The sequence below is a fragment of the Puma concolor genome, chromosome C2, assembly GCF_028749965.1.
Source record: "Puma concolor isolate L17-30 chromosome C2, mPumCon1.1.hap2, whole genome shotgun sequence".
Classification (NCBI taxonomy): Eukaryota; Metazoa; Chordata; class Mammalia; order Carnivora; family Felidae; genus Puma; species Puma concolor.
In genome coordinates, this window is record NC_141675.1 from 76526328 (window position 1) to 76550939 (window position 24612).

Below are 24612 nucleotides of genomic sequence, written 5' to 3' on the forward strand. Positions count from 1 at the left end.
AGTCTCCTTTCCAGAGCTGGCACTGTAACAGTTCCTGTACCTGGCACCCCTCTTGCCTCTTCCCTGTCCAAGATTGTGGGAGTTGGAGGGTTACTTCGCTGGAGGATTGGACCCTTGAAGCAGACATGGTGGGATGTCCTGTTGCTTGGTAGGGGAGAAGAGAGAGACAAATAGCTGTGGGGTACCTTTAGACACCCTGAACTCCTGGAAGAATGTGATCCAGACCCCAATAACGTGGAGGAAGCCTTGGGTTTCAAACTGTTTATAGCCGGAGAAGTCCTTTATGGTTTCAAGGTCTCATCTGTGAAAGGATGGGGCTGGATGCAACGACTTTTACCGTCCTCATTCTGTGTACCTGGCAGCCCGGGCCCAGAGCGTACCCTCCCACCCTTGCCTTTCGGGGTCGCTGCGCAGTAGGGCCTGGGAGGAGGGGACTAGGTGTTTCCGGACTCGGCCCCAGGCCGCCTCTGCGTGGCTGTGACGTGTTTCGCCCCGCCTGCCTTGGGTGGTGACGCGAGTGGCCACGCCCCCGTGCTGACGTCACTGGCCCGGTTCCCTCTCCGGGGAGCGGCGGCGGACGCTCGGCTCCCACCCCTCCCCTCTCTCGGGCTCTCCCCTCCCCAGTGGCGGCCGCGGCCCGACCCTCTGCAAGGCGATGGCCCGAGCCCCGAGCGCGGGCTAGCGTGCCTGGGTTCCCGGCCATGGGCTGTATCGGCTCTCGGAGTCCGGCGGGTCAGGGTAAGAGGCGGAGGCCGGGCACGGGTTGGAGAATCGGGCTGCGGCTGCCCGGTGCGCGGGCCGCGGGTGGGTGGGGGCCTTGAGGAAGGGGCCGGTGTCGGGAGGGGGAGGAGCTTGTACCGGGGAGGCGGGCCTGTTAAGAGGAGGGAGCGGAAAGGAGCGGGGAGGGGGGCTAAAGCGACTCGGCTTCGCTCCCACGGCCTGCCTGCTTCTGGGTTTTGCAGGGTAGACTCGTGGTCTTTCCGCCTGGATTCCCACCGCTGAAGGTGGCAGGAGGTGCACAGCCTTGGGAGGGGCAAGTTGCCCATGGCAATTGGCCATCCACGCCCACACACTCGCCGCCCCCCAGCCTACACCTCTCCTCTCACTGTCCTGGGAGTGGCTCTCTGCTGGGAACCTGCCTCTTCTAGCTGCGTCCCAATACCCTTAAGGAGGTAGCCTGCAAAGGCTGTCAAGCACCCCAGCACGGAGTTTTTGTACTCCCCCGCCCAGAGTCGGCTAGTTTATGAAGGAGACTGAGGCCCCATTTGGGGCACCTGTGAGCACCTGATCACCTCTCACCTCGTAACTACTATTTTAGTTCCTTTTCCCCACTCCCAACAAAAACATTATCCTACCTTGTGTAGAGAAAGAGGAGCCAGGAGAGAGGCCATCAGGGCTTCCTACAACTGCTGATCCCTGCTGCTTGGGCCTTGGTTCCCATGGATGGTGGGTGGTGCATGCTGTGGCCTGGCCATAGTCCTATGCATCTGAGGTCCAGCAGCCAACTTAAGTGTTCTGGGTTTCTCCAAGCCCAAAGCCAGGCAGCGTTGTTGTTGTTGTTTTTTTTCCCATGAAGTTGAACGCTGGGTTTTGGAATGGGTCCTGGGCTTTCAGGGCAGGTGGTCAGTCATACAGGCCTTAGAGTGGTTGGTACTTGAGATGTTTTGAAGCTAAGACTAGCTGAGATTTGTACTTTCCTTGGTTCCCATGAGGAATTCTGGGATTTGTAGTCCTAAATTAACCTCATGGCTTTTGAAGCTGAGAAGCAGCAGGCTGCTCTGATCCCTCTGGCCCTGCTAAGGCTTGGGGTTCAGGAAGTCATTCCTCCTGTAGTCAGGGGAGAATTTGGCTGACCTTAGGACTGGCTTTGAGAGCCCTGATTAGGTACCAGCCTGGGGCCAGGGATGGCCTGTAACCTTGTGTCTTCCTTCTGGTTGGTAGCATTTCTGGGGACCACCAGCTGGCTGAGGCTCAGGGACAGAGACGGCTACTCCAGCTAAAGGTCAGTTGTGATGTACATTGCCTATTGGCACTGTCTAGGGGATGGGCCTCAGCTCCCTGAGCTTCAGAGAGCTCTGCTGGGCCCCTGGCACTCCCACCTCCTCAAAGCCATGAAGCAGGAGTGTTCTCCTTCTGTGACTAGGCACAGGTTCCAAGTGGGGAGGGGACTGGCTCAGCATCCGGAGCCAAAATAAGAATAGAACTGGGAGCTGAGCCTGGAGCAGTTCTGGGCTTTTGGTTCTCTGCATCAACACAGCCAGCATGCCTATGATTTCTGTGCTGGGCAAAATGTTTCTATGGCAGCGTGAAGGGCCTGGAGGACGATGGACTTGTCAGACGAGTCGCAGAGGTGAGACCAGGGACTGTAGATGTGATCTGGGAGGTAAGGGGAAGCTGAGGAATTGGGTGCTCAGGTGGCAAAAGGAAAATTACTCTGGTTTAGATAGTGGGAACCAGGATGATACAAGAACAACCAGGCTGGGGCCAGACAGGGCATCAGGAAAAAAGCCTTAGGGGACTGGGATGAAAGTAAGAAAAAATCATGGGTTTGTCAGAAGAGAAGAGTAAAGAGCTGCATACCAGCTGATGCTGGCGAGAGGAAAGAACCAAGAGAAGGAAGGCAGCAAGGCTGTAAAGGGTCCAAGGTGGTGGTGGGGAGGAGGATGGCGATGGTGGTGGAAGATTGCGGTGTGCTTTCCAAGAGGAATGGGTAGGCCGAGAAACCCAAGATTCAGAATTTATGAAAGTGTAGGTTTCATCCCTAGGGTTCTGACGGTTAAAATGTATCCAGAGGAGGAAGGGGGCCAGTGGGCTGCCACAAAGTGGTCCCAGGGGCCTGAAGGTCAGGAATGTGGGATAGGGGCTTTCAGAATTGTGGAGAGCACCAGGTGGTTGCTGATATTGGGAAGGGGAGAGGGAGAGGGGTGAGGAAAAATGATATGGCAGCGGGATAAAAATGAGGATTTTGGCACAAGTGAGAGCCCAGGTGAACAGCCTTTCCCCCACCCCTCAGTGGCCTCGGACCCGGCTTGGGCTGTGGAGTGGATCGAACTTCCTCGGGGCCTCTCTCTATCTTCCTTGGGATCTGCTCGGACCCTCCGAGGCTGGAGCCGATCCTCCCGCCCTTCCTCCGTGGACAGCCAGGACTTGCCAGAGGTGCTGGGCCCCTGGTGTTGGTAGGGGGAAGGGGGGCCGCATTCACATGAAGGGGATCTGTATCCCCCACCTCCGCCTCGACAGCCTGCTTCTGGCTCTCTTTTCCTGCGAGCGGAGGCGCTATCCGGCCGGCGGGGCCCGAGGCCGCCCCCGCGCCGGTCTGCTCTGCTCGGCGTGGTGCCAGCGGGCGGGCTTTGCTCGCGCCTTGGGCGCTGACGTCAGCGCATCCCAGGCCGTATCCCGGGAGATCCTGTTGCATGGTGATGGGTTGCCAGGGAGACACACACCTTTTCTCTGGGCCTGGGCCGCAGCTGCGCGCAGCGCAGCGCCGGGCACGGATGGCGGTGGCTGGGGGCAGTGAGGGGAGGGAGGGAGAGCCAGCCAGGAAACACCCAGCAGGTGCTCCTCCCCCCAGGCCTGGCCGGAAGCTAACGGCGCCACCCTGGGGCCCATGTAAGCCAGGTACTGACGCGGGGGGGGGGGGGGGGGGGGGGGGGCGGTGCGGGCAGAGGGTGGGCCTGAGGTCAAGGGAGGAGGTGGAGTCCCTCTTGTGAGGGGTGGGAGCTAGACAATGCCAGGGAGGGGTCATGTGCTTCCAACTTCATTCATTCATTGAGGGAAACATTTGACGGGGCTTGCCGAGGAGCACTGAACCAGGTGTAGGGTGGAGGCAGGGACCTAGGTGAATCAGTCAGGCCCTGCCATCCTGAGATCCCTCAGGAGAGATGGAAGGGCAATGCTGAGGTGGGTGTGGGGGCGGGGAGGGGGGTATCTAAGAAGAGACAGAGAGAAGACTGGACTGAAAATATAATAGGAAGTGACACTTGAGTCAGGCCTTAAATGGTTGGGAGCATTTTGTCAGGCAAGGATGGCGTTCTTAGCCCAGGGGAAAGCCAGGTTCTTTTGCCTGGTGGCAGGAGGGATGCTTGCTGACAGGGAAGGTGAAAGTGGGGTTTTATTGGGCAGAGGAGATCTGTCATGGATTCCAAGGCCTGGAAGGAGACAGGGGGCTCACAGAGTGGGCTCATTCTGTGCCTTGCTGTGAAACTAGGACTTCATTGGACAGCAGAGGAGCCCGGAAAAGATTTTAAATAGGGACACGTGACCAGTTGCATTCCAGGAAAATTACTTGTTTACATTTATACTTTGTCTCATTCACTCAGCCTATGTGTTTAGAAAGGTTACTGTATACCAGGCACTGTGCTAAACACTGGGGTGCAGCAGTGACAAAAGAGACCAAATTCCTTCAAGAGCTAAAGATCAGTGAGGGAGACCAGCGACAAATAAGGAAACACACAAAGTGGACCATGATTACACACACAGGGTACGTTTATAGAGGATGGTGACTTGTTACAGAAGGAGGATGGAAAACTGGTTGGGTGGCCAGGAAGACCCTTCTGAGGGAATGATGTTTCAGCCAAGACAAAAGATGAGGAGGAGCTAGCCAGCCATGGGGAGGAGGGAGAGGAACACTTACACAACATCCTAGGCTAAGAAAATAGCGTGGAATTGGAGGAGCTCCTGGGTCTCCGACTATGCTAATCTGGACACGGAGTACTGAGGGCTTGAGGAAGGGAAGGCAGTGGCAGTGGGAGCCGAAAGGATGAGCAAAGCATAGGGGAGAGTTGACGGTCATGCTGAGGCTTGGAGCCAGACTGAATGGGCAAATGCGTGATGCCGAGTAAAGAAGCTGGGGAGCAGGGCCAGATGTGGGAAAAGGTGTTGGGTTTGGTTTGGGTCATGCTGAGTCTGTGGCCCTGGTAGGCTGTAAAAACAGCTGGAGGATTGAGAGGAGATGGTCAAAGAGGAGAGGACCTGGAGGAAGTCCTTGATGCCATAGCTTTCTCCCTTCCTCTTTTTCCTTGTCAAAGGTTCTTGACTTCCCAGATTGCCTCCTTCCCCTTTGGGAGCTGAGAAGGTGGGGCAGGGGTGATAGCTACAGTTCTGCTCCTTTGAGTCCGCCTGGATCTCTGTTGCTCCTTGGGAGCACATAGCTTGCTGGTCCTGGCTTCTTAGCCTCCCTCTTACATGTCTCAGCAGCCACTGAGACATATGTGCTGCCCTGGCGTCTCTTCCCAGCTCCCATATTCCCTTGACACCCTGGGTGGGTTATGGGCATGTAGGGATGCTACAGAGTGTCAGAGGGGCACTGACTCTCTGCTGCTGTCACCCAAGGTGAATGTTGGAGACACAGTCGCGATGCTGCCCAAGTCCCGGAGAGCCCTAACTATCCAGGAGATTGCTGCGCTGGCCAGATCTTCCCTGCATGGTACGCACCCCCTTCCCATACCTTTGGCCACTCTGTCCTTCCTTCTTCCTTTTGCACATACACATTGGGGACTGTATCCTGTGAGCTCTTGCTGGGATCTCCCTTTTCTTCCCCTTCTCAGATGAATCCCAGCTTCCTCCTCCCATCCAAAGGCACATGTGGACCCAAACCACCACCACCCTTCCACTCCCCTCTCTGATGCTCCCTGGCCTGTGCCCTAACCAGGCCTCCCTCTGCCCCACCTGCAGGTATTTCCCAGGTGGTAAAGGACCACGTGACCAAGCCCACCGCTATGGCCCAGGGCCGAGTGGCTCACCTCATTGAATGGAAGGGCTGGAGCAAGCCAAGCGACTCACCTGCTGCCCTGGAATCAGCCTTTTCCTCCTATTCGGACCTCAGCGAGGGTGAACAAGAGGCTCGCTTTGCAGCAGGTGGGGACAGGAAGGGGTCAGCCACACATTTGTCATAGGGTTGCTCCCATTGCCTCACACCTGATGTGGAGGTTGGAGTCTTTCCATACCCCTCTTTCTTTCCTCTCCTGTCTCCAAGCTGAGCCCTAGTCTTAATTCTTCCTCTAATGTATTCTGCTAACGAACCTTCTCCGCTAACGAATTCCGTGTCCTCCCCGACAGGAGTGGCCGAGCAGTTTGCCATTGCAGAAGCCAAGCTCCGGGCATGGTCTTCGGTGGATGGTGAGGATTCCACCGATGAATCCTATGATGAAGACTACCCTGGAGGAACTGACTCAGGTGAGGGGCAGTCCATGCTCGTGCCCCTAGCTGGGGTGGGACTGAATGAGAGGCCTTGTGACTCAGAGGCTTTTGGAAGGGGTGGGGTGCAGACCCTGTCCAGGCAGTCCTTGACATTTCCAGGGGCAAGAGGGCTGTCCACGCTCATGGGGGCGCAGTCAGCACCTGGAAATGGAGTAGTTCCTTTCCCATAGGTGCGTAGCCTTCTCTGCCTGTGCCGTTGGGCCTTGTAGTCCAGAGACCTCACCGATACCTTCTGTGCAACTGTGTCTCTGGGAGGGTCTGCTGTGCCTCACCTTTCCCTCTCAGGGCAGCCTTCTGGCCAGCTGTGGCAGCACAGATGAGCCACAGCAGCATAGCACCTCACAGGGCCATGGCCCCAGACAAACAGGAAGGCGTGCTGGGCCCGGACCGCCCACAGGGCCGTGCTGGCTCATGCTCAGCATCCTCAAATTCCATCTGAGACCTGCCTGTCGGCCTTTCTCTGGGCCAGTGCTTCCAGAGGGGACCCTGCGGGGCTGTGCAGCTGTGCACAGCCCTCCTTTCATCTTCCAATCCCCAGACCACATGGCTGACTTTCTCTGTAGCTTCTAGGCTCATGCCTCACAACACTCCCCCCACCCCTACTTCTTTGCCTTTGAAGATTGCCTCCACCAGCCCCCACCCCTCCAGCTAATTAACAGATTCTCCAAGAGCAATACATTCGAGCAGACTAGCAATACATTAGAGTTATGCTGTGGTCCAGAGGTGACTGATTTGGTTGCCTGAGGCCAAGATGGAGCCCGAAACCATAAATGCTCTCGTTTGATTGAGTTGCAGGCCTGCTTTTTGATCCTTGGTGTAATGATAATAACATTTATCCGAGGCCACCACAACCCCACGTAGAAGCTTCGTGCAAATTCAAAAAAGCACCTCTCTCTCTGGTGGGCACGGTCCCATGCTAGGGCATGCTGCTTGATGAGCAGAGGGTGGGCTGAACTTCCGTCCACACTCACTGCCTTGGACAGGCTCCCCTCGTGCAATGGACCACTGGCACAACCATGTGTGGTATCCCTGCATTTATTACTTTCTTACTTTGTGCTACATTCTTTTGTTCTCTCAGCAACCCCATAAGTAGGTATATTAGACTCTCCAACTTGCCATTAAGGAAACTGAGGCACCAAGAGGTTAAGTGACTTGCGCAGTTACCCAGCTCCTACCCACTCTCCCCAGAGCTAGGGGTGCCAAGGGTGGAGTGGGGAGAATGTGGCTTCCAGGTTGGTCAATTGACATGGGGCTAGTAGGGCTAAATTCTTTTTTCTCCCCCTGCAGATATGGCTGGGCAGCTGCCCCTGGGGCCCCACCTCCAGGACCTCTTCACTGGCCACCGATTCTCCAGGCCTATGCGCCAGGGCTCTGTGGAGCCTGAGAGCGACTGCTCGCAGACCGTGTCCCCAGAGACCCTGTGCTCTAGTCTGTGCAGCCTGGAGGATGGGTTGCTGGGCTCCCCAGCCCGCCTGGCCTCCCAGCTGCTGGGTGACGAGCTGCTCCTCGCCAAACTGCCCCCCAGCCGGGAAAGTGCCTTCCGTAGCCTGGGCCCATTGGAGGCCCAGGACTCGCTCTACAACTCGCCCCTCATGGAGTCCTGCCTTTCCCCCGCCGAGGAGGAGCCAGCCCCCTGCAAGGACTGCCAGCCTCTCTGCCCGCCACCAGTGGGCAGCTGGGAACGGCAGCGGCAAGCCTCTGATGTAGCTTCTTCTGGGGTGGTGTCCTTAGACGCGGATGAGGCAGAGCCAGAGGAACAGTGACCCAAATCATGCCCGGTGGTGGCATGCGTCCCCTGGCTGCTGCTGGGGGCAGAGCCTCTGTGCCCAAGTGCGGGCTGGAGGCCTCCAGCAGAGCTCCAAAGCCTAGAGGGCTCCTGGGAGCACTCACTCCTCCGTTGTGTGTTTTGCATGAAAGTGTTTGGAGAGGAGGCAGGGGCCAGGCTGGGGGCGCATGTCCTGCCCCCACTCCTGGGGTTTGCCGGGGGTTGCCCGGGGCCCCTGGGGCATGGCTACAGCTGTGGCAGACAGTGATGTTCATGTTCTTAAATCAAAAATGCCACATACACATTTCCTCCTTGGATGATGTGAACCCCTAAGGGGGTGGTTGTGACTGGGCCCTGTGGGGTGGAACGGGAGGGAGCCCGGCCCCCTCTCCCCCTTCCCCGTGCCTCTCTCTTTGCTTCTCTCCACCTCTGAGTCCATGTGCAGTGCTTGACAGACTCCTCCCCCATCCCAGGGCGGGCTGGCTCTTACCCTCCTGGAGCCTAGGATTGAGCCGTTTCCCCCAAGGGCCCCTCGCCCAGCTGGGCTCGTGCTGTGCTTTGCCTCTCCATCATCTCTAAATCTTCTTCTATTTCCTAAAGAGGGGTTTTGGTCTGTTCTTTCAGTCGGATATTCTCTGGGAGGCACTGGATTGATAAAGGCATGTACCCTCTGCCCTTTTCCTGGCCCCTTGTAGGATGTGTGGGCAGGATCCCAGCGGCTCACAGCCTGCCTGGCTGCCCTATTCACCGAGTTCTTGTCAGAGTGGAGTTGGGAGAAGGGATGGCTCCACTTGCTACGGAGCTGTGACTTCAATGTTCTTCCAGAGAGGGCCACAAGGGGGCCACGTGGGTGGCTGGGCAGTTGTCTGTGGGGGCCTGAGCCAGGCAGGAATTGTGCCAACAAGTGACAGTCATGTGGGAGTGTCTCTCCTTGGGGAGGGAGGAGGGTAGTGCCTTTCTTGGCTGAATGAAAGGCCAAAGCTATAGCACTGCGGGCCTCTGCCCCAGCTAGCGTGTTGATAACTAAGCAGTGGAGGCCTCTGTGGATCCTGTGTTCCACAGACCGTGAGCTCTGGAGTTTTATGACTGTGGGGGGTTTGGGTGGCTGCAGAATTCCGAGCCTTGTAGGCTTTGGCAGGTAAGAGGGCCCAAGGTAAGAACAAGAGCTGATGGGCACAGGCATTCTATATATAAGTGGCTCATTAGGTGTTTATTTTGTTCTATTTAAGAATTTGTTTTATTAAATTAATATAAAAATCTTTGTAAATCTCTATATACATCTGGTCATTGGAGGTTCCAGTATAAACCCATCTTAGTTCTACCCGTTTCCCCCTCAAAGGGGGAGCAGGGGTCAATTGACTCCACCCCTGTCCTGCCAGGGGGATGCTGATCTTCCTGCCCATGGAACACTTGCTACAGGTGGGCACTGGGTCAGATTCCAGGTAGGATGAACCAGGAGGAGCTTGGCACCCCAGGACTGGAAGGGAGGCTAGGGCTCCAGCCTTTAGTGCAGGCGCCTCCTTTCCCAAGGCAGACGGGACAGGAGAGCTTCACGGTCTAGACCAACAGCCACAGCCACTGCCATCCTAGGCCACCCACTGAGGGGGTTCATTGGCACTTGTCATCGCTGTCAGAAGGGCTCCCCTCCCGGGGGAGGCCATGATGGGAGCGGGGCCCCCAGAGTGCATGCACCTCTGTGGTCTCTGTGTCACTGCTGCTGGTGGCACTGTCACGGAAGCTGGCCAGGGGCGGCCGGACTTTGACGCCCTGTGCTGTGACAGAGCCCTCGATAGCCTTCCGGAGCTAGAAAGGGTAGAGGGTCAGATGTGTGGACTCTGAGCTCCCTGCTCAGACTCCACCCCAACACTTACCCCAGGTGAACTGGACACAAACAAGCCTGCATGCCTGTTTGGAAGCAGAAATGGTGTGATGGCCATTATCATCTCACCTCCTTTAGGGTGACGATCCCAATGAGTCGGCCAATACTGGTGACATAAGCATGGTCCACTCCCAGTAGTGAGAAGATGGTGTGAGTCTGCAGGGTGGGGAGAAAATACACTGGACATCATGTACACCATCTACAGGCCAGAGGGCCCCAGGACAAGGCTGGGGTGGGGAATAGGAGTGGTGCCATACATAGATGGGGGGTGGGGAAGGGAGGGCCACTAGAGGGAAAAGAATAATGAGGACATTTCTGCAGCCAAGCCTCAGAAACTTGAGAGAGGGAATCTTTAGGTTGCTTATTTGGTGGAGAAACAGAGGAAGGATTCTTCATCCCATGTTAGAAAGAGGATGATGGAGGACAGAACAACTGTTCAAATGTGACATGTAATGATTGGCCATGCACTGAGCGAGATCTTTCTGAAATTAGTAACTTCAGTACTGTTCTGAGATACCCATTCTACAGGAGAGGCAGTATGAGGCTCAGTGGTGAAGTGACTTTGCAGCTCCAGAAGGAGTTTTCATCCCTCTATAGAAGGATAGTTTTCATCCCTCTACAGCCCCGCTCCTGTGCAGATGTCCAATCAGTCACAGAGGTATCTGGCAGGGAGGTTCCATATCCTTTAGGGGTACTGGCCCTGAATTTTGTGCCTCTCACCCCACTTTAGTAGCTGACACATGCTTCCCATTTGCCTCCAGCAGGCTGGCAGTTAAAATGTCCTTTACCGTGGCTCTGACATTTCAATCATGGCCTGAAGCACTCTACGTCTCGCATACAGTTTGCCTTTTCTGGGGCCCAAGTAGCATCCCAGGTGCTGTTGAGATGTAGCTTGAAGTCCAGGGAAACAACAGTCAACCACAAACTCCCATGTCTTTCTGGCTTTGGACTCTCCCCCCAACTTTCAAATGTAATCACCAAGGGCTCAGGAATTGTCAACCAGTTCTCCTTGTGTTCTAAGTAGATTTTCTTGGGCCAGATGTCTTGAAAAACACTACTGACACAGCAGTTCCTGGAATTTTTGGCCTATCACTTATCGCAGTGTTTTCAGTTTACTTGTAAAGTCTCTTGGCTTAATGTTTGAATCAAAATGGGCATTAATAACCCAGCTTTTTGAATACTAGTTACTCAGAACTCATTATAGCCATCTGAAAGCTTCAAAAATATTTTCTTATACAGTTGCTAAATCATTAGAGGCCTTCCAGAGCTTTCCTAACTCTCCGTTTAAGGCATGACAGTACTTATAAAGCAGTTAGAAGTTCAGTTTTAGAATAAGCTTCTCTACGTTCCTTCAGTACCTTTATCATAACTTGTTGGGGTTACCAAGTTCTTCCTCATATCTAACTTGAATCCTACATGCTACATGTTACCTTTTAGTTTCCTCATCTGACTTCACAGGGAAACCTATATTATCAGATTTTCTGTTTTAATAATCCACTAGCTTTGTCTTCTTATGGTTTAATAGTCCCTCTATCTTCTCCCAAGGATCCTATTAAATTGTTCCCCTGGATTTTCTTTTTCTCCACAATCTTAATTAGAATGAGCTTCTGGTGGACTCTATGCCTTTTAGGTTTGCAAACCACTGGTCCCGGGCAGTCACCAAGCCTTGCCGATCTGCTTCCTGAACATCTTGGCCATGCTGATTCCCTCACTGTCCTTACCAGGACCAGGCCACAACATCCTCATGGGTTCTGCTTTTGGTCTCCCTTCCCTTCAGCATGGCTCTGCCATCCTATGAGCTTTCTCAAACTTGAGTTAGAGCCCATACTCCCCAGAAGAGCCCACAAGACTCTGCCTAAGGCCATCCCAGCTGGTCTCAGATTCTGCTAGACACTCTAGCTTCCAGCCTCACATAATCACTCATCTTCTTCTGAAAACACCAATTTCTTGGATACTTCAACCCTTCCCTCAAGTCCCCCGCTGTCCGCCTCTTAGTATAAGCAGCAGTAGAAGTCATTCCTCACATATATTGAACTCTTACTATGGCCAGGCACTGTTCTAAGTATCCCATATCAAGTCCTTTATCCAAAGAAAAACCTATGATGTAGGTACTCTGAGCCCCATTCTACAGATAAGGAAAGCAAAGCACAGAGAGGCTAAGAAATTTGCCAAGGCTACACAGCTAGCTAACACATGGCAGGCTGAGGATTTAGGTAAAGCCGGGCTGGCTTAGCTTTGGCATCCCAGCCTCCCCTGCCCCTGCTTGTCTGCAGGTGGCTTCAGAATGAATGTGGCAAGTAGCTGGTATGGCTGGCAAGCTCTAGTCTCATAAGTCCCTAAATAGTCTCCAGTGGATTCCCTCTCCCCGTGAATGTTCCCCTCCTGAACTTGACTGGGCTATTACTAATTGATTCTTCAGGCCTACAAGGCCATTTTGAATTCTCATCTTTTATGTTCTTATCACTTCTAGTTCTTTGTACTTTTGTTAGTCGGTTTCTCAAAGGCTTCTTCTCTTCCTCTGATTTTTAAGTTTGTAACAAACACCTACTTTGTTTTTTTCATTTTAATTTAATTAGACACCAGGGAGCCCATTGGAGGGCCTGTACATCTTGGGCTTGGGAACAGTGAATTGACAGGGAGAGGGACAGCGTGGCCTTCTGAAAGAATCCTGGGATTGTGGCCAGGGAATCTGGGCTCTGGGCCTGGCTCTGCTGTACTGACTCAGGCAAGTGACCTCTTCACTGCCTCAGTCTCCCCATGTATTAAAATGGTTAAATCCCAAGGCTTTTGGGTCAAACCATCTTGGATTCCAGTCTGATTGCGCTGCTTACTAGCTGTGTGACCTTAGGCAACTTGCTTAACTTCTCTGAATTTCAATGTCCTCATCTATAAAAACTGGAATATCACAGTATCCATTTTACAGTCCAGTTGTGAGGATTAAATTAAACGTGTGTAGAGCTTAGCAAGTGGCTGGCACATAGTGGACACTATAAAAAATGGCAACACGATAGAAAAGCTTTAGAGTTCTTAGGAAGAAAGGCTTTAAATAAAAACTCAGTGTATTCTCAGGTCTATATATACTTTTCTTGCAACTGTACTGTAGTTCCCCAGTCACTTTGATCTGATGTCTTTACCCAAAGGCTTTTAAGTTCCTTTATTACCTTTTGCTTTTTTTTTTTTTTTTTTAAATTACCTTTTGCTTTTCTCTTTCTTTGTGCCCTGTCCTTCCTGGCCCAGCCCCTGCTTACCTGGGCTCTTAGGCTCAGCTTGCACCTCGGCTAGCTGCTGGAGCTGCAGACCTTGGGAGTATTCCTCCACTGCCTGCATCCCCATGCCCTGGAGGCTTGCACGTTTAAATCTGTCAACAATTTGGCTAAAATGCTCTGCTCGGTTTCTACCCCAGCACCCTGCTGGGTGTGCCTGCACTTCCTGCCTTCGCTTAGAAGCCTGAAGATGCCCAATGAGGCCACTGTCCATGCTGGGGAGGCCCCGAGAAAGTCCTCCACAGAGAGCCCCAGCCCTCCTTGAGTGTCAGCCTCACCCTCCACCAACCTGTCTGCACTCAACTTTTCTCCCCTTGTCTGCAGGCCATTCTGCCCTTCTACTGAGCTAGCTTCCTGTGTACCTACCAGTTTTCCTTTGGCCTACATTATTAAGTCAGACTTTCTGGGGTCTGACATTCCAAGCCCCCCACTGGGCGTTTCTCATCTTTGTTTATCTCTTCTCTGCAGTGTCCCCACCCCTACTTGGATATTTGCTAGCTTGTTTATTAGAGTTTCTTATCCTGCCTGTTTCTCACCCCTTTTTTTTTTCAGTTGTGGGTGTATCAGCCTTGTTGGGTGCTGGCAGTCTCCTGCCTGGCTCTGACCCTGGCCTGGCCCTCTGGCTTCCACCCAGCTCCAACCCTGTCTTTGTTGCTGCTTTGGCCCAGAGTTCCCTGGGGGCAAGGCTGAGCAGAGGAAAAATGATGCCTGCGGTAGGCAGGAACAGGCTAAGGGGCCCTGACTCCCGGCCTCCCATCCTTTAAGGCAATATGTTTGAAACACAGCACAGAGCCCACCCTCTGCTACCCTGTTTCCCCACACCTGCCTGAGTCCAAACTGTGGGAGGACCTAGATCCCCACCCTGTGCTCCTGAGAGCTCAGGGCAGCCCCTGGCGACTGACCCTACCTTGTGCAAAGAGGTCCGCTCCACCAGCTGGAAGGGGGCAGGGTCAATTTTGCAGTCGCTGAAGTTGACAGGTTCATCTAGTTGCTGTTCCTCCCACTCCAGAATCTGAGAGGATGAGACAGAGGATTAGGGGGAAGGTGCCAATAGCTGTTCTCACCTTCCTGAAAGCTGGCTCCCCCTTTTCCCACCCAATGGTCCCTCCCATGGGGACAGCAGCCAAGATGATGACTGAACACTCCCAGGAAGAAACAGGGTCCAGAGTCCAGTCACACCTTACCTCCTCAGGGGTCATCTCTCCTTCCAAGTCTGAGTCACTCTAGGAGAGAGGGACAGAGGTTGGCAGCTAGTGGCTGGGGGGAGGTGGGTGTACCCCCCGGCTTGGGGAGGCTTATCCCGCTAGCCCACAGCCCTCCCTGTCCAGTGCTCCTGAGCTGCAGGAAGAAAGTGAGCACTTACCGCCAGGGAGATTCGGACCCGCTTCAGCTTGCGCTTGTCACATGATTCGGACTTCTCCAACTTTGTTAGAGCCAGAGAGAAGAGGAGTTGATGTTACAGGGAGGGAGGTGAGGGTTAAGTGGTGGAGCGGAGAGGAAGAGCACACAGCAGGGACAGAGCTGACATCTAGGAGGGCAGAAGAGCAGGGACAATGGAGGCAGGCTCTGTAGGGTTAATGGAGGGGTGGTCTCAGTGTCAGAGAGAGAGCTGGAAAGAAAGAGACAGAGACTCTGACTACTCACCTCTGAAGCAGCCTCGGGGGGTGGACTGCCACAGAAGAGGCTCCTGAGGGCGATGCCTGCCTGCTCCATGTTCCCTGTGTTCCCAAACACAAGGCCCCGGGGGCAATGTCATCTTTGAGGGCGAGGACCAGGAGAGGTGAGGAGGGCAAGAGGAGAGGTGTCCTGGTTCTACCCCTGGCCCATCTGGGCAGCCTCTTAGCTGGGATGTGCTCAAGCAAAAAGGTTGGGTAGGGCTCCCACTGGATCTCAGGGGCCGTACTCTGGCTCTGCCAGTGGGAGAGAGGCCCACCTGTGGGACTCTCCCCGAGGTTCATGGTGTTGCTGGGCCCCCTCTTGAGAGCAGGCTTCAGGGGCTTGTGAGTCTCCCCCCGGGCTGCAGGGAAACCTGAGTCCTCTGTGTTCACCTGCAGAGGCAGGAAGGGGCTGGTGAGGCTATGGCCCCAGATCACTTCTGTATTGCCCTCCCAGTCTACGTGACATCTGGGAAGATTGTGCGGTTGTGGGGTTCCCCTGCTCACCTGGAAGCGGACGGAGGTCTCAGGGCTAGGGGGACTCTCCTGATCGGACGGTGGAGAGGTCTGGGCATTTCGATGCTCCTGCATGTACTGCCGTCGGCGGGCTGGGCTCAGCTGCGCCCCCAGCAATGCCACCACCTGTGAGCGCTCAATGGAGCCCAGGAGGATCATGGACTCTGGGTAGAGCAGGTGGGAGGACTCAGGAGCTGGGGGTGAGGCCCTCCTACTCACCCCCGGCCTTCTTTCACACCCAGAGTGGGGTCTTGGACACAGACCACGCACCAGAGGGAACCCCTGGCTGGCAAATGCTGGCCCAACCAACGAGACTGGTTCTGAGCTCCTGTTCCCTCCCTCTTCCTGAGCAGCAACCCTGGGAGATGCCCCCAGCACCAGGGATCCCTCCTGGTCTCACCAGGGGATTCCACTAGGGCCAACATGCGGCCCTTGGTCCTGTGCAGTGCTAATCGAAGGTCCCGGAAGGTGCAGCTGAGGGCCACGTGGGGAACATCCCGCACCATGATGTCCTCCACTCGCATCCGGTACTGCCTGAGGGTAGAGAAAGGCACTTAGTTTGTGATCATGATGGGGAAGGGATCCCAGAGCACTACCATCAGGGCCATAAGAAGGCCCCAGAGCCCATGGGGACAAGGGCTAAGAGCCAAGGAGTATTTCTGCCTTCATTTGACCAGGTGGGGCTAGCTGCGGCTTCCCCAGGATGTGGACAGGGCAGCTCTGGCCAGGAGAGAGCAAGGTGGCTGGTCTCCCAGCTTCACTGTCTGAGGACTTTGCTGGAGGTGGGTCTGAGGGGGTCCTTCTGACCCTCACCCGCACCCCCCTTGTTGCCCAGCCCTCCATACTGGTGGCGGCCCCAGCCCAGTTCAGGCAAATAGGGCAGTTTCTTGATCCGGATGATGCTGTCATAAAGTGAGGGCTGTAGGCTCTGGGCAACGGCGTTGGCCAGGATGACGGCAATCATGACGGGTAGGATGTGGGCAATCTGGCCTGTGAGCTCGAACACGATCACAGCCGTGGACACTGTGTGTGTCACTGCTCCTGCCAGTGCAGCTGCCCCTGGAGGTAGCCATCTTCAGTCACCTCAGGGTGCTCAGGTCCCAGATGACCCTCCCCATCCAGGGATGGTCCTCTGGGGGCCTTTCAGGTCGCCCAGTACACTACCGGGGACCTGCCAGGCCGCCCAGTACACTACTGGGGACTGGCTTCTGCATCTGAGTGAAGCCGGGTTCCTGCCAGCAGGGGGCACCAGAACCTCAGACCCTGTGGCCAGGGGTCTTGGGAGACAGATGGGGACCTGGAGCACTTACCCACCACTGCATAGCCACCAGGCACAATCCGGTAGGTGCTGCCGTCAGTGTGAATCCCATCTGGAAACCAGGCAGCCATGCTTTCGCCCACCAGACGCCCAAATGCTGCTCCTTCAGGGAGGGGGGTGGGAAGAGAAACAGGTAGTGGAGGGGGAGGGTGGGGGCGCTAGGAAGAGAGAGGGTCAGAAGGTGGGGGAGGGGCCAGTGGGTCATTCAGTACAGGGGATAGTCAGGGGGTGGGGTTGGGGCTGAGGCTGGACCAAAACCCACTCCCAGGCAGAGAGGGGACGGCGAGTGGGTGGGAAGGTTGAGGCTAGGAGAATAGGCAGCTGAAGACTCACCAATGACAAAGACTGGCATGAAGGCCCCACAGGGCACTGGGATGGTGGTGGCCAGTGCAGACATCCAGAACTGCAGGCAGGAGGTGGTTCAAACAGGTAGAGGCACTGCCAGGCCCCAGGCAGCCCCCAGCTTCACCCTGGGGCGTCTACCTTCCTTATCAATCAGGCACAAGCTCCCAGCTATCCCAGAATCCCCCAGGATCAAAGAAAGGAAGACTCCAGAACCAGATGGCTTGGGTTCAAATCTTACTCTGCGGTCTAGCTCTGGGACAATTATGTAACCTCTTTGTGCCTTGACTTCCCATCTTAAAAAAAAGGCTACTGATAGTACCTTTCTCATAGTGTTGTGAGACTTAAAAGGAATGACTATATGGAAAGTGCTTAGAACAATGTCTGGCACCTAGGAAGCCCAGGTTGGCATTAGCTCTACACATGTAAGAGCCCTACCTTCATGAGAATGAAGATGACCAGGGTGAGGAAGACGTTGGCACGTGGTGGGCTCCAGGCCTGTGAGGTTCCCGGTGGCTCTAGCTCCTCTACCAGGCCCTGGCGGACCCACGTCCGGTTGTCAAACAGGGTGACCAGAGTCTCTTTCTGTGAGAGCTGTAGGTGAACACGGTGCCTCAGGCTGGGGAACAGCCAGGATGAAGGGAAGGGGCCCAAAGGAGAGCAGAGACTGTTGGCTTTAGAGGGGATATATCCCGAGGGAAAGCACAAGTGTCTGTTCTGCCTGGAGTTACCTGTCCGGCCATGAACTGTCCAAACCCAGGGGGGAAGGTCAGAGTGGAGATGAGCAGGGTCACCAGAGCTGGGAAGAGCAGGCGCCTAGAGATACAGGTTTCACAGCATCAAACATGGGTGGTGTACCTACTACAGACTGGTAGCAGTCTGGGTGCCCTCACATACCTCAGGGCTGAGGTCGCAGCAGAGCCTCACGCTTACATAAAAGCACACAGTTCTGAGAGAAGGTCCCTTTTGCTGTTCGTGATATGATGGACCCAAGGGTGATGGCTGTCTGGGGTTATTATAAGCCCAAATGCCTTTCTGTTGGCCCTCAATTCCCCACGTAGGTAGCAGAAATGCAACCCATTCCAGCCCTCCCTTGGACACTTCTGAGCTGTGACTCCTCTCTGTGCTCTCAGAAGCCCAGCCAAAGGGCACACTGTGTGACAGTATGGAGAAGTTTATGCCTTTGTTTCTCTCTGGTGACTTAGAGTGAAGGTCAGTGTTGGGAAGAGCTACGGTCACTCATGAAGTTGACCAAAGGTGCCAGAGGGAACAGGTTTAGTGGGCTGCCCTTTCTCTGAAAGACGTCAGTCCCAAAAGTCCCGTCTCGGGCCTTCCCGCTCCCAATCCTCAAGTTCACAAATGAGAGAGTTAAGCTCTGGAGATTAAAAAATCTCACCCATTTCCGTGCTTCAATGGGGTGGGGGGGGGGGGCGGGGAAACTAAGGCTCAAACACTCTCCAGGGAGCAGTGCCATCTGTCCAGGCCAAGGGCCTAAGGAAGCCTTAGGGTTTTTGTTGTTGTTGTTGTTGTTGTTGTTGTTTAATGTTTATTTTTTTTGAGAGAGAGTGTGACTGGAAAGGGCAGAGAGAGATGGAGACACAGAATCTGAAGCAGGATGGAGACACAGAATCTGAAGCAGGCTCCAGGCTCTGAGTTGTCAGCAGAGAGTCCAATGTGAGGCTCAAATTCACGAGCTGTGAGATCATGACCTGAGCCGAAATCAGACGCTTAACTGACTGAGCCACCCAGGTATCCCGGAAGCCTTAGTCTTTTAAAAAAAAAAAAAAAAAAAAAAATATATATATATATATATATTTAAATATTTACTTATCTGTTTATTTTTAAGAGACAGAGCATGAGTAAGTGAGGGGCAGAGAGAGAGAGAGAGAGAGAGAGGGAGAGAGAGTGTGGAGCCTGGAGTGGGGCTTGAGCTCATCTGATGCGGGGCTCGAACTCAAGAACCATGAGATCGTGACCTGAGCTGAAGTAGGATTCTTAACCGACTGAGCCACCCAGGTGCCCCTTTAAATTTTATTTTTAAATACTCCCTACACTCAGTGTGGGGCTCAAACTTACAACCCCAAGATCAAGAGTCACATGCTCTCCCGACTGAGCTAGCCAGGTGCCCCATGGAAGTCTTAATCTTTGATGTGAAGTGCCTTGACTAAAAATTCAAAAGTGGCAATTTTGAGGTAATTCATATAAAAGCCAAAATGTTCAATCATTCCGGAAAACACCATTGGCTGATTTTCTCAATGAAGTGCTATCTTTAATTGGGCTACTCTTTGCCACAGTAGGGTGGCCCTCTCACCCTACTGTGCCCATCGCACAACTCAGAGAGGAGCCCAGGTCCAACTCACTTCTTCATGAGGAAGCGGTTGATGGTTTTCTGCTTCCGCATCACCTGGACAATCTTCCGGTTCAGGTAGACAAAGAGCGCTCCCCCAAAGCCACTAGCAATACTAGAGAGAGGAGAAGTACCAGGGTGAAAGGGGGTCTTCCCTCTTCTACCTCCTCCTCTCCGATGCACCCCAGCTCCCTGAGCTCCCCTCACCCAATGACAGCAAAGGCCGGCAGCTCCTGGAGGTCAAAGGGGAAGTCAAGCCGGAATCGGGTTTTGAAGAGAGCCGTAATTGTCTCTGAAAGGAAAGCAGAGTAGCAAAGGGAGACAGGTGTAGTGTTGAGGGCCCTCACCCGAGCCATCTCAGGGGCTCCTCTCGTCCCCCAGGTCTCCCCCACCTTCATCACGGTTCCAGACCGCCAGGACCCGGAAGATGAAGGCACTGAAGGTGGCAGCAAAGAAGCCTCGCCAGTAGTTCCGCACAGCGAAGAAGGTGGAGGTGACCTCAATGCTGAATAGGACGCCTGTGGGGGGGCAAAGCAGAGTGCCACATGAGGCCTGGGCCCTGCCTGAGGACTCAGACCCAGATGAGAGGGGCAAAGGAGGTGAGGCCAGGGGCAGGGCTGAGGGGCTGGACTGCCCGCCTACCTCCAATAGGTGCTGCAAAGCAGCAGCCTACTCCCACGGCACAGGCAGCAGCCAGCATCTCTGTGTTCCGGGATTCATTCTGGCAAGAGTGGTGGAAATGGGTGTCAGCGTGGCCTCAGCAGCCTCCCCTCCCCCTCTGCTTTCCCCCAGGGTCTCCCTTACCTCATAGATGCCCCCAAAGAGGGAGAGGAACTTGCTGAGCAGGGCAGCACACATGCTGGCGATATGCACAAAAGGGCCCTGGGGGTGTGGGAGCAAATGGTGAGTGGGGAAGGGGCACACCTTGACCTTGGCCTATCTTCTTCCCCCACTGGGTCAGACTCCTTCTATCCCCAATCTGGAGTTACCTCTTTGCCAAGGGGCATCCCGCTGCCCAGGGCACAGGTCAGCCCAATGACCTTAGCTACAAAGGTCTTCAGGGTGAGGTATTCCTTCAGCACCACTCCTCGCAAGATGGTCTTCATCTCAGGGATGCCAGACCCTGGAGAAGTTATGGTCCCAGGAGAGTCATTTGATGTGCCCGTTTCAGGAGGTCCCATCACTGCCCTCCCCTTCTTTCTTACTGTACCGACAGCCTGAGGAGCCAGGATCTGTGTGAATCCAGCTGAGAAAGTGATGAGAACGATGGGGTAGGTGACCCAGGCCAGGTACTGGAGCAAGAGGCTGGTGTTCAAGCCTCGGGACATCCACTGTTGAGCTGTGGGGAGAAGATGAGCTGCTGGACCCTAGATGCACACACCCAGTCCCCACCTAGCCACTGGGACACACTGATATGACAAGCTGTCCCAGGGAGAATGGATCCATCACAGACAGCCTGGGCAAGAGGGGTAGGGAGGCGGCCTTACAGGGCATTCATTGGGACAAAGATCACAACAGGGAAGAGGGGCAGTTCGAGAAGGGAGGCAAGAAGTTGTGGCCTATGGGAGTGGCAGTCATTATGCCTGAAGAGGAGGCAGTCAGGCTGGCTGGGGAAAGTGGTCAGTGGCCAAGTAGCCAAGATGCTTGGACAAGTGTGGCATGGAGAGAGCAGGTTGGTTCTTCCCAGCCTTCCCCTTGCCAGCCCTTGTCCTTACCCTGCAGACAGGCAGCGATGGCATAGTCCATGGCCCAGCTGACCAGAGCCATGAGGAGCCCCAGCAGGACCAGGAAGATCCAGTCTTCACCAACCCTGGACACTAGGAACTTATGGCAGCGTACGGAACAGACTGGGAGCAGGGAAGGGAAGAATGGAGCGGGGAGGGGGGGAGGCTAGCACCAAAGTATTCCCACCTCTGCCCCCCAACCCTCAACCTCCCAATGGGTAGCTCTAATGGCCTCTGTCCCCCTTAGCACAGCACAGCACAGCACAGCACAGCACAGCACAGCACAGCCAGGTCTCCTGCCCCAACCCAGGTCTCACTGCGGCATCGGGCGCAACGGCTCTGTCCATATTCCAGGAGCTCTGGGGGAGCCCGAGGGGAAGGTGGACCTCTCCAGGTCTCGGGCCCTCCCAGGCGAATCCGAGCAGCTTCCTCTTTGGCAAAGGCCCCAAGGTCCTGAGTATACCGGCCATACATCTGAGGAACAGGGAATATGGGGACATTAGCAGATGTGTGCTGAGTGGGGACCCCTGCATCAATTCCCCTTCTCCCAGACCCTATATTATATGCCCCTTCTTGAACCCACAGTTTCCACTTTGGCTTGGGGTGTGGAAACAATGCACATTACAAACCGTGGGGGCTGTCCTGGCCAGAGTAATGGGGACAGCCAAGGTACAGGGCACAGCACTGGGGGTGGCAGAATAATCGTCCTCTTCTCACAGGCCTGCCCAGGGAGCATGGAGGAGGAAGAGTGGGAGGGAAGGCCCCAGAGGAGGAAAAGATGGAAAAACCTAAGGCAGTCTGAAAGTGGGAGGAAGGAAGGTCAGAGAATAAGGGATGGTCAAGGACGGAAGGGTAACAATGAGGGCCTCATGGAGCTGGGGGCAGCTGAGTTGGGCCTAAGAGCAGGCGGGGCCTCAATCCTTATCACGTTCCCGCTTGGCCTCTAGCCTGTGACCAACTCAGCTGCACCCTTCCCATCCACCGTAATCCCCTTGTCCCCATTCTCCACCCCTAACCACCCCCCCCCCCCCCAGCCTGCCAGCCTAGCTGGGAGTAGAAAGTCTCTGGGTGGGTGGAGAATGCTGGTGGCTTCAATCCCACTCTGGAGCTGCCCTGAGTCCAGTGGTGGGTTGGGGCCGGCAGAAGCTGATGGCTGGGCTGTGACTGGGGATGTTGGGGTGCTGGGACGGGAGGGTGAGAGTCGCTGAGCCTCAGCTAGACCTGCCAAGCTGGGCGTGTGTTGGGGGGTGGGGAGGAGTAGATTCCGGCTGCCACCCGCAGAGCTTCGGGACACAAAGGGCTCCTGTTGGGGCTGGGGTTGGTGGTGGGGGGGAGGGAGGGAAAGATAGAGACAGAGCAAGAGAGTGATAGAGAATGAGGAAAGGGAGGAGAGGGAAAGGGAAAAAGAGAAGCCAGGGGAAAGGCAGAGAAGAGAAAGGAGAAGAGAGGGGAAGAAGGAAGGAGGAAAAGAGAGAAAGAAAGTAGAGTACAAAGAGGCAGACACAGTGTAGGAGGGGGAGGTGAGTGTGTACGAGGAAGACAAAGGGATTAGAAGGAGAAGGGGGAGAGGCTGGAGCAGAGAGTGTTCGGGAGACAGCATGACCCTGAGGATTCGTTCCAGAGATAGAGACCAGGCAAAGGAGGTGGAGATGTGGCTGGTGCAACAGATAGACACCATTTCAGAGGTCAGGTGCCTGGCTTCTTTGACCAAAGCCCCATTCTCAGCCAGGACAGATTGACAGACACCTCCCCCACAATGCAAAGGCTTGCCCCTCTCCCCTGGCTCCACCCCCGCCCCTGCCACCTCTCCCTGTCATCCTGTTTCAACCAGTCTCTCTCTTATAACAGGGCACCTCCCAGCCCCAGCTACAACCCAGGACCCCTCCTCCTGGAGAGGCTCCCTCCCAGCCTCCTTCCAGAGCAAATTCCAACCCAAGCTGGTAAAAAGGAGCCACCAGCCCACTCCCTTCCCTAGAGTTTGGGTCCTCCGCCTAGTGACACAAGAAGGGGCAAAAGGCTTCTCAAACGCTAAGTTGTAATGGTAGCCATGAGTCAGCTCACAGCCCCAGGACCCCTGCTTTTAATGAGGTCAAGGGACACCCCTGAAGTGGGTGGGGGCTGGATACCCAGTCAGCATGGACAAAGGTCCCAATTCCCACACCCATTCTCGCTTGACCCATCCTCCCTAAAGCTCCTGTACCAAGAGTGGGGGGGGGGCGGTGTACAGGAAAAGCTCTTTCCCCCCAGAGAATCCCCTGAGGGCTTCTTGCCAATGCTGGGTTGCCAGTCCCCCAGGGTTAAGGGCTGGGGGCTAGGTTTGGGTCTGAGCCATCTTTCCACACAGTCTTGTTTCTAATTCTAGTACAGTGCCACACACTTAGTGGGGATAGAGGGAATGTCTTGGATGGTGGAGATAGGAGGGTAGAGAGAAAAAGTTCAAGGGTGTGAGTGGTGCTGGGGAGGGATAGTGGGGTGCTGAGACTTCAGTCCAGGAGGAGCAGAGAAAACGTGTGTATGTGGGGGTGGTAAAGAGAAGGACACCTGGGACAAGCACCTGATGTCCTTGTCCTCTGCAGCCCCCTCCCCAACCCCCCCCCCCCCTTAGCTCTCCAGCCTCTCAGGCCCTCGAGCCTCAGTTTCCCCAGCTCACTTCTGGGGCGGGCTTAGGGTAGGCCCCCGGGCCTCGCGCTTCCAAGGAGAACCCAGAGCAGCGGTACCGGAGTGCACTCCTGAGGGTTCCGCTCGGCTTCACTTACCAGGGTCTGCTCGTACTGCAGCGCCCGCGGCTCCATCCCTTCCGCCACTGTCGCGGCCGACGCGGCCGCCATCTCCGCCCACAGTCCTCTGGCCTCCCGGTGCGGCTCGGGCTCGGGCTCGGGCCCGGACTCGGCTCCCGGCCGGCAGAGCCCGCGCCGGCACCCGTCCCGTCCCCGCCGCCCGGGCGGCCGAGTGCAGAGTGCGGCGGGCCCCGTGCAGGCGCTTCGGGCTCAACCTCCAGCTCGCGTCCCCTCCTCGGCGGGCGGGCCGAGGGCGGTGCCCTCTTGTGCTGCTCCGCCCGCCGGGCCATCCACAGGGGCCGGCCCAGCCGGGCGGGGGTCTGCGTTGAGGCCGCCTCCGAGGCTCCGGGGAGGCGGCAGGGGGCGCTTGGAACGTGCTAACCTGCGCTCCCTCTGCTCAAAGGCCGGGAACTGAGAGGGGCAATTGGGGCCAAGCGGGGGCGGGTCCGCTGGCACGTGGAAGGGCCGGGCCAGGCCCTCAGCGCCCAGTGCCGGAGCAGGAGGAGCCGGAGACGTTGGGGCTCAGCAGGGCCTGGGGCCGGGGTCTGCTGAACCGTTTAATCAGATTCTTTGCGCTCAATCTCTCAGGAGTGGCGCCCTCTCTTGCTTCTCCGGAGGGGCCAGACGGGCCTGGCAAGGCCCTTCTGCTCCGTCGAGGGTGAGAAGCAAAGCTGAAGGGACTCGTTGGGAGACGCTAGGCCCAGACAGCGGGCGTGAGGGGGTGATGCTCGGAACTGAGACTCTAGATCTCTTTCGTCCTCTTTCCTCCTCCTTCCCTTACCTGCTGGTCCTCTTGGGAGTCGCACCTGGAGTAACCCGGCCTGTGGG

At 55.6% G+C, this 24612-nt stretch overlaps 2 protein-coding genes across 12 annotated transcripts; one reads left to right on the forward strand and one right to left on the reverse strand.

Annotated features, from left to right (window-relative positions):
• Window positions 1-77: 77 nt before the first annotated feature.
• Window positions 78-9234, forward strand: FAM131A (family with sequence similarity 131 member A). Of its 8 annotated transcripts, XM_086674888.1 has the most exons (8): window positions 78-738; window positions 963-1302; window positions 1942-2002; window positions 3014-3156; window positions 5332-5425; window positions 5674-5856; window positions 6058-6174; window positions 7486-9234. In XM_086674888.1, the coding sequence occupies exons 5-8, from the start codon at window positions 5356-5358 to the stop codon at window positions 7959-7961; spliced, it is 846 nt and encodes a 281-aa protein (XP_086531014.1). In that variant the 5' UTR covers window positions 78-738; window positions 963-1302; window positions 1942-2002; window positions 3014-3156; window positions 5332-5355; the 3' UTR covers window positions 7962-9234. The 8 variants fall into 8 exon arrangements, with proteins under 8 accessions (XP_086531014.1, XP_086531013.1, XP_086531011.1 ...); XM_086674887.1 differs by lacking the exon at window positions 963-1302; XM_086674885.1 differs by lacking the exons at window positions 963-1302; window positions 1942-2002.
• Window positions 9155-24392, reverse strand: CLCN2 (chloride voltage-gated channel 2). Of its 4 annotated transcripts, XM_086674874.1 has the most exons (24): window positions 23764-24390; window positions 21325-21481; window positions 20999-21130; window positions 20494-20622; window positions 20273-20406; window positions 20088-20165; window positions 19926-20004; window positions 19676-19801; window positions 19491-19575; window positions 19297-19398; window positions 17668-17752; window positions 17375-17530; window positions 16928-16997; window positions 16587-16697; window positions 16122-16335; window positions 15677-15810; window positions 15268-15440; window positions 15039-15153; window positions 14750-14823; window positions 14469-14528; window positions 14290-14328; window positions 14013-14117; window positions 9912-9998; window positions 9155-9766 (listed from the first exon to the last, which is right to left on the reverse strand). In XM_086674874.1, the coding sequence occupies exons 1-24, from the start codon at window positions 23833-23835 to the stop codon at window positions 9572-9574; spliced, it is 2712 nt and encodes a 903-aa protein (XP_086531000.1). In that variant the 5' UTR covers window positions 23836-24390; the 3' UTR covers window positions 9155-9571. The 4 variants fall into 4 exon arrangements, with proteins under 4 accessions (XP_086531000.1, XP_086531003.1, XP_086531002.1 ...); XM_086674877.1 differs by lacking the exon at window positions 20999-21130 and having other exon boundaries at window positions 23764-24392; XM_086674876.1 differs by lacking the exon at window positions 14469-14528 and having other exon boundaries at window positions 23764-24392.
• Between the last annotated feature and the right edge of the window lie 220 nt (window positions 24393-24612).

Bases quoted from the DNA above. Each gene is read 5' to 3' on its own strand.
- FAM131A (XM_025913887.2), top strand. From the start codon at position 2,263: ATGCCTATGATTTCTGTGCTGGGCAAAATGTTTCTATGGCAGCGTGAA. The intron at 2,351-3,013 runs GTGAGACCAGGG...CCCACCCCTCAG, and splicing joins TTGTCAGACGAGTCGCAGAG to TGGCCTCGGACCCGGCTTGG. The intron at 5,857-6,057 runs GTGGGGACAGGA...CCTCCCCGACAG, and splicing joins AGAGGCTCGCTTTGCAGCAG to GAGTGGCCGAGCAGTTTGCC.
- CLCN2 (XM_086674874.1), bottom strand. From the start codon at position 23,835: ATGGCGGCCGCGTCGGCCGCGACAGTGGCGGAAGGGATGGAGCCGCGG. The intron at 20,005-20,087 runs GTAAGGGAGACC...CACTCTTGCCAG, and splicing joins TCTTTGGGGGCATCTATGAG to AATGAATCCCGGAACACAGA. The intron at 16,336-16,586 runs GTAAGTGCTCCA...GGCTACCTCCAG, and splicing joins TGGTGGCTATGCAGTGGTGG to GGGCAGCTGCACTGGCAGGA.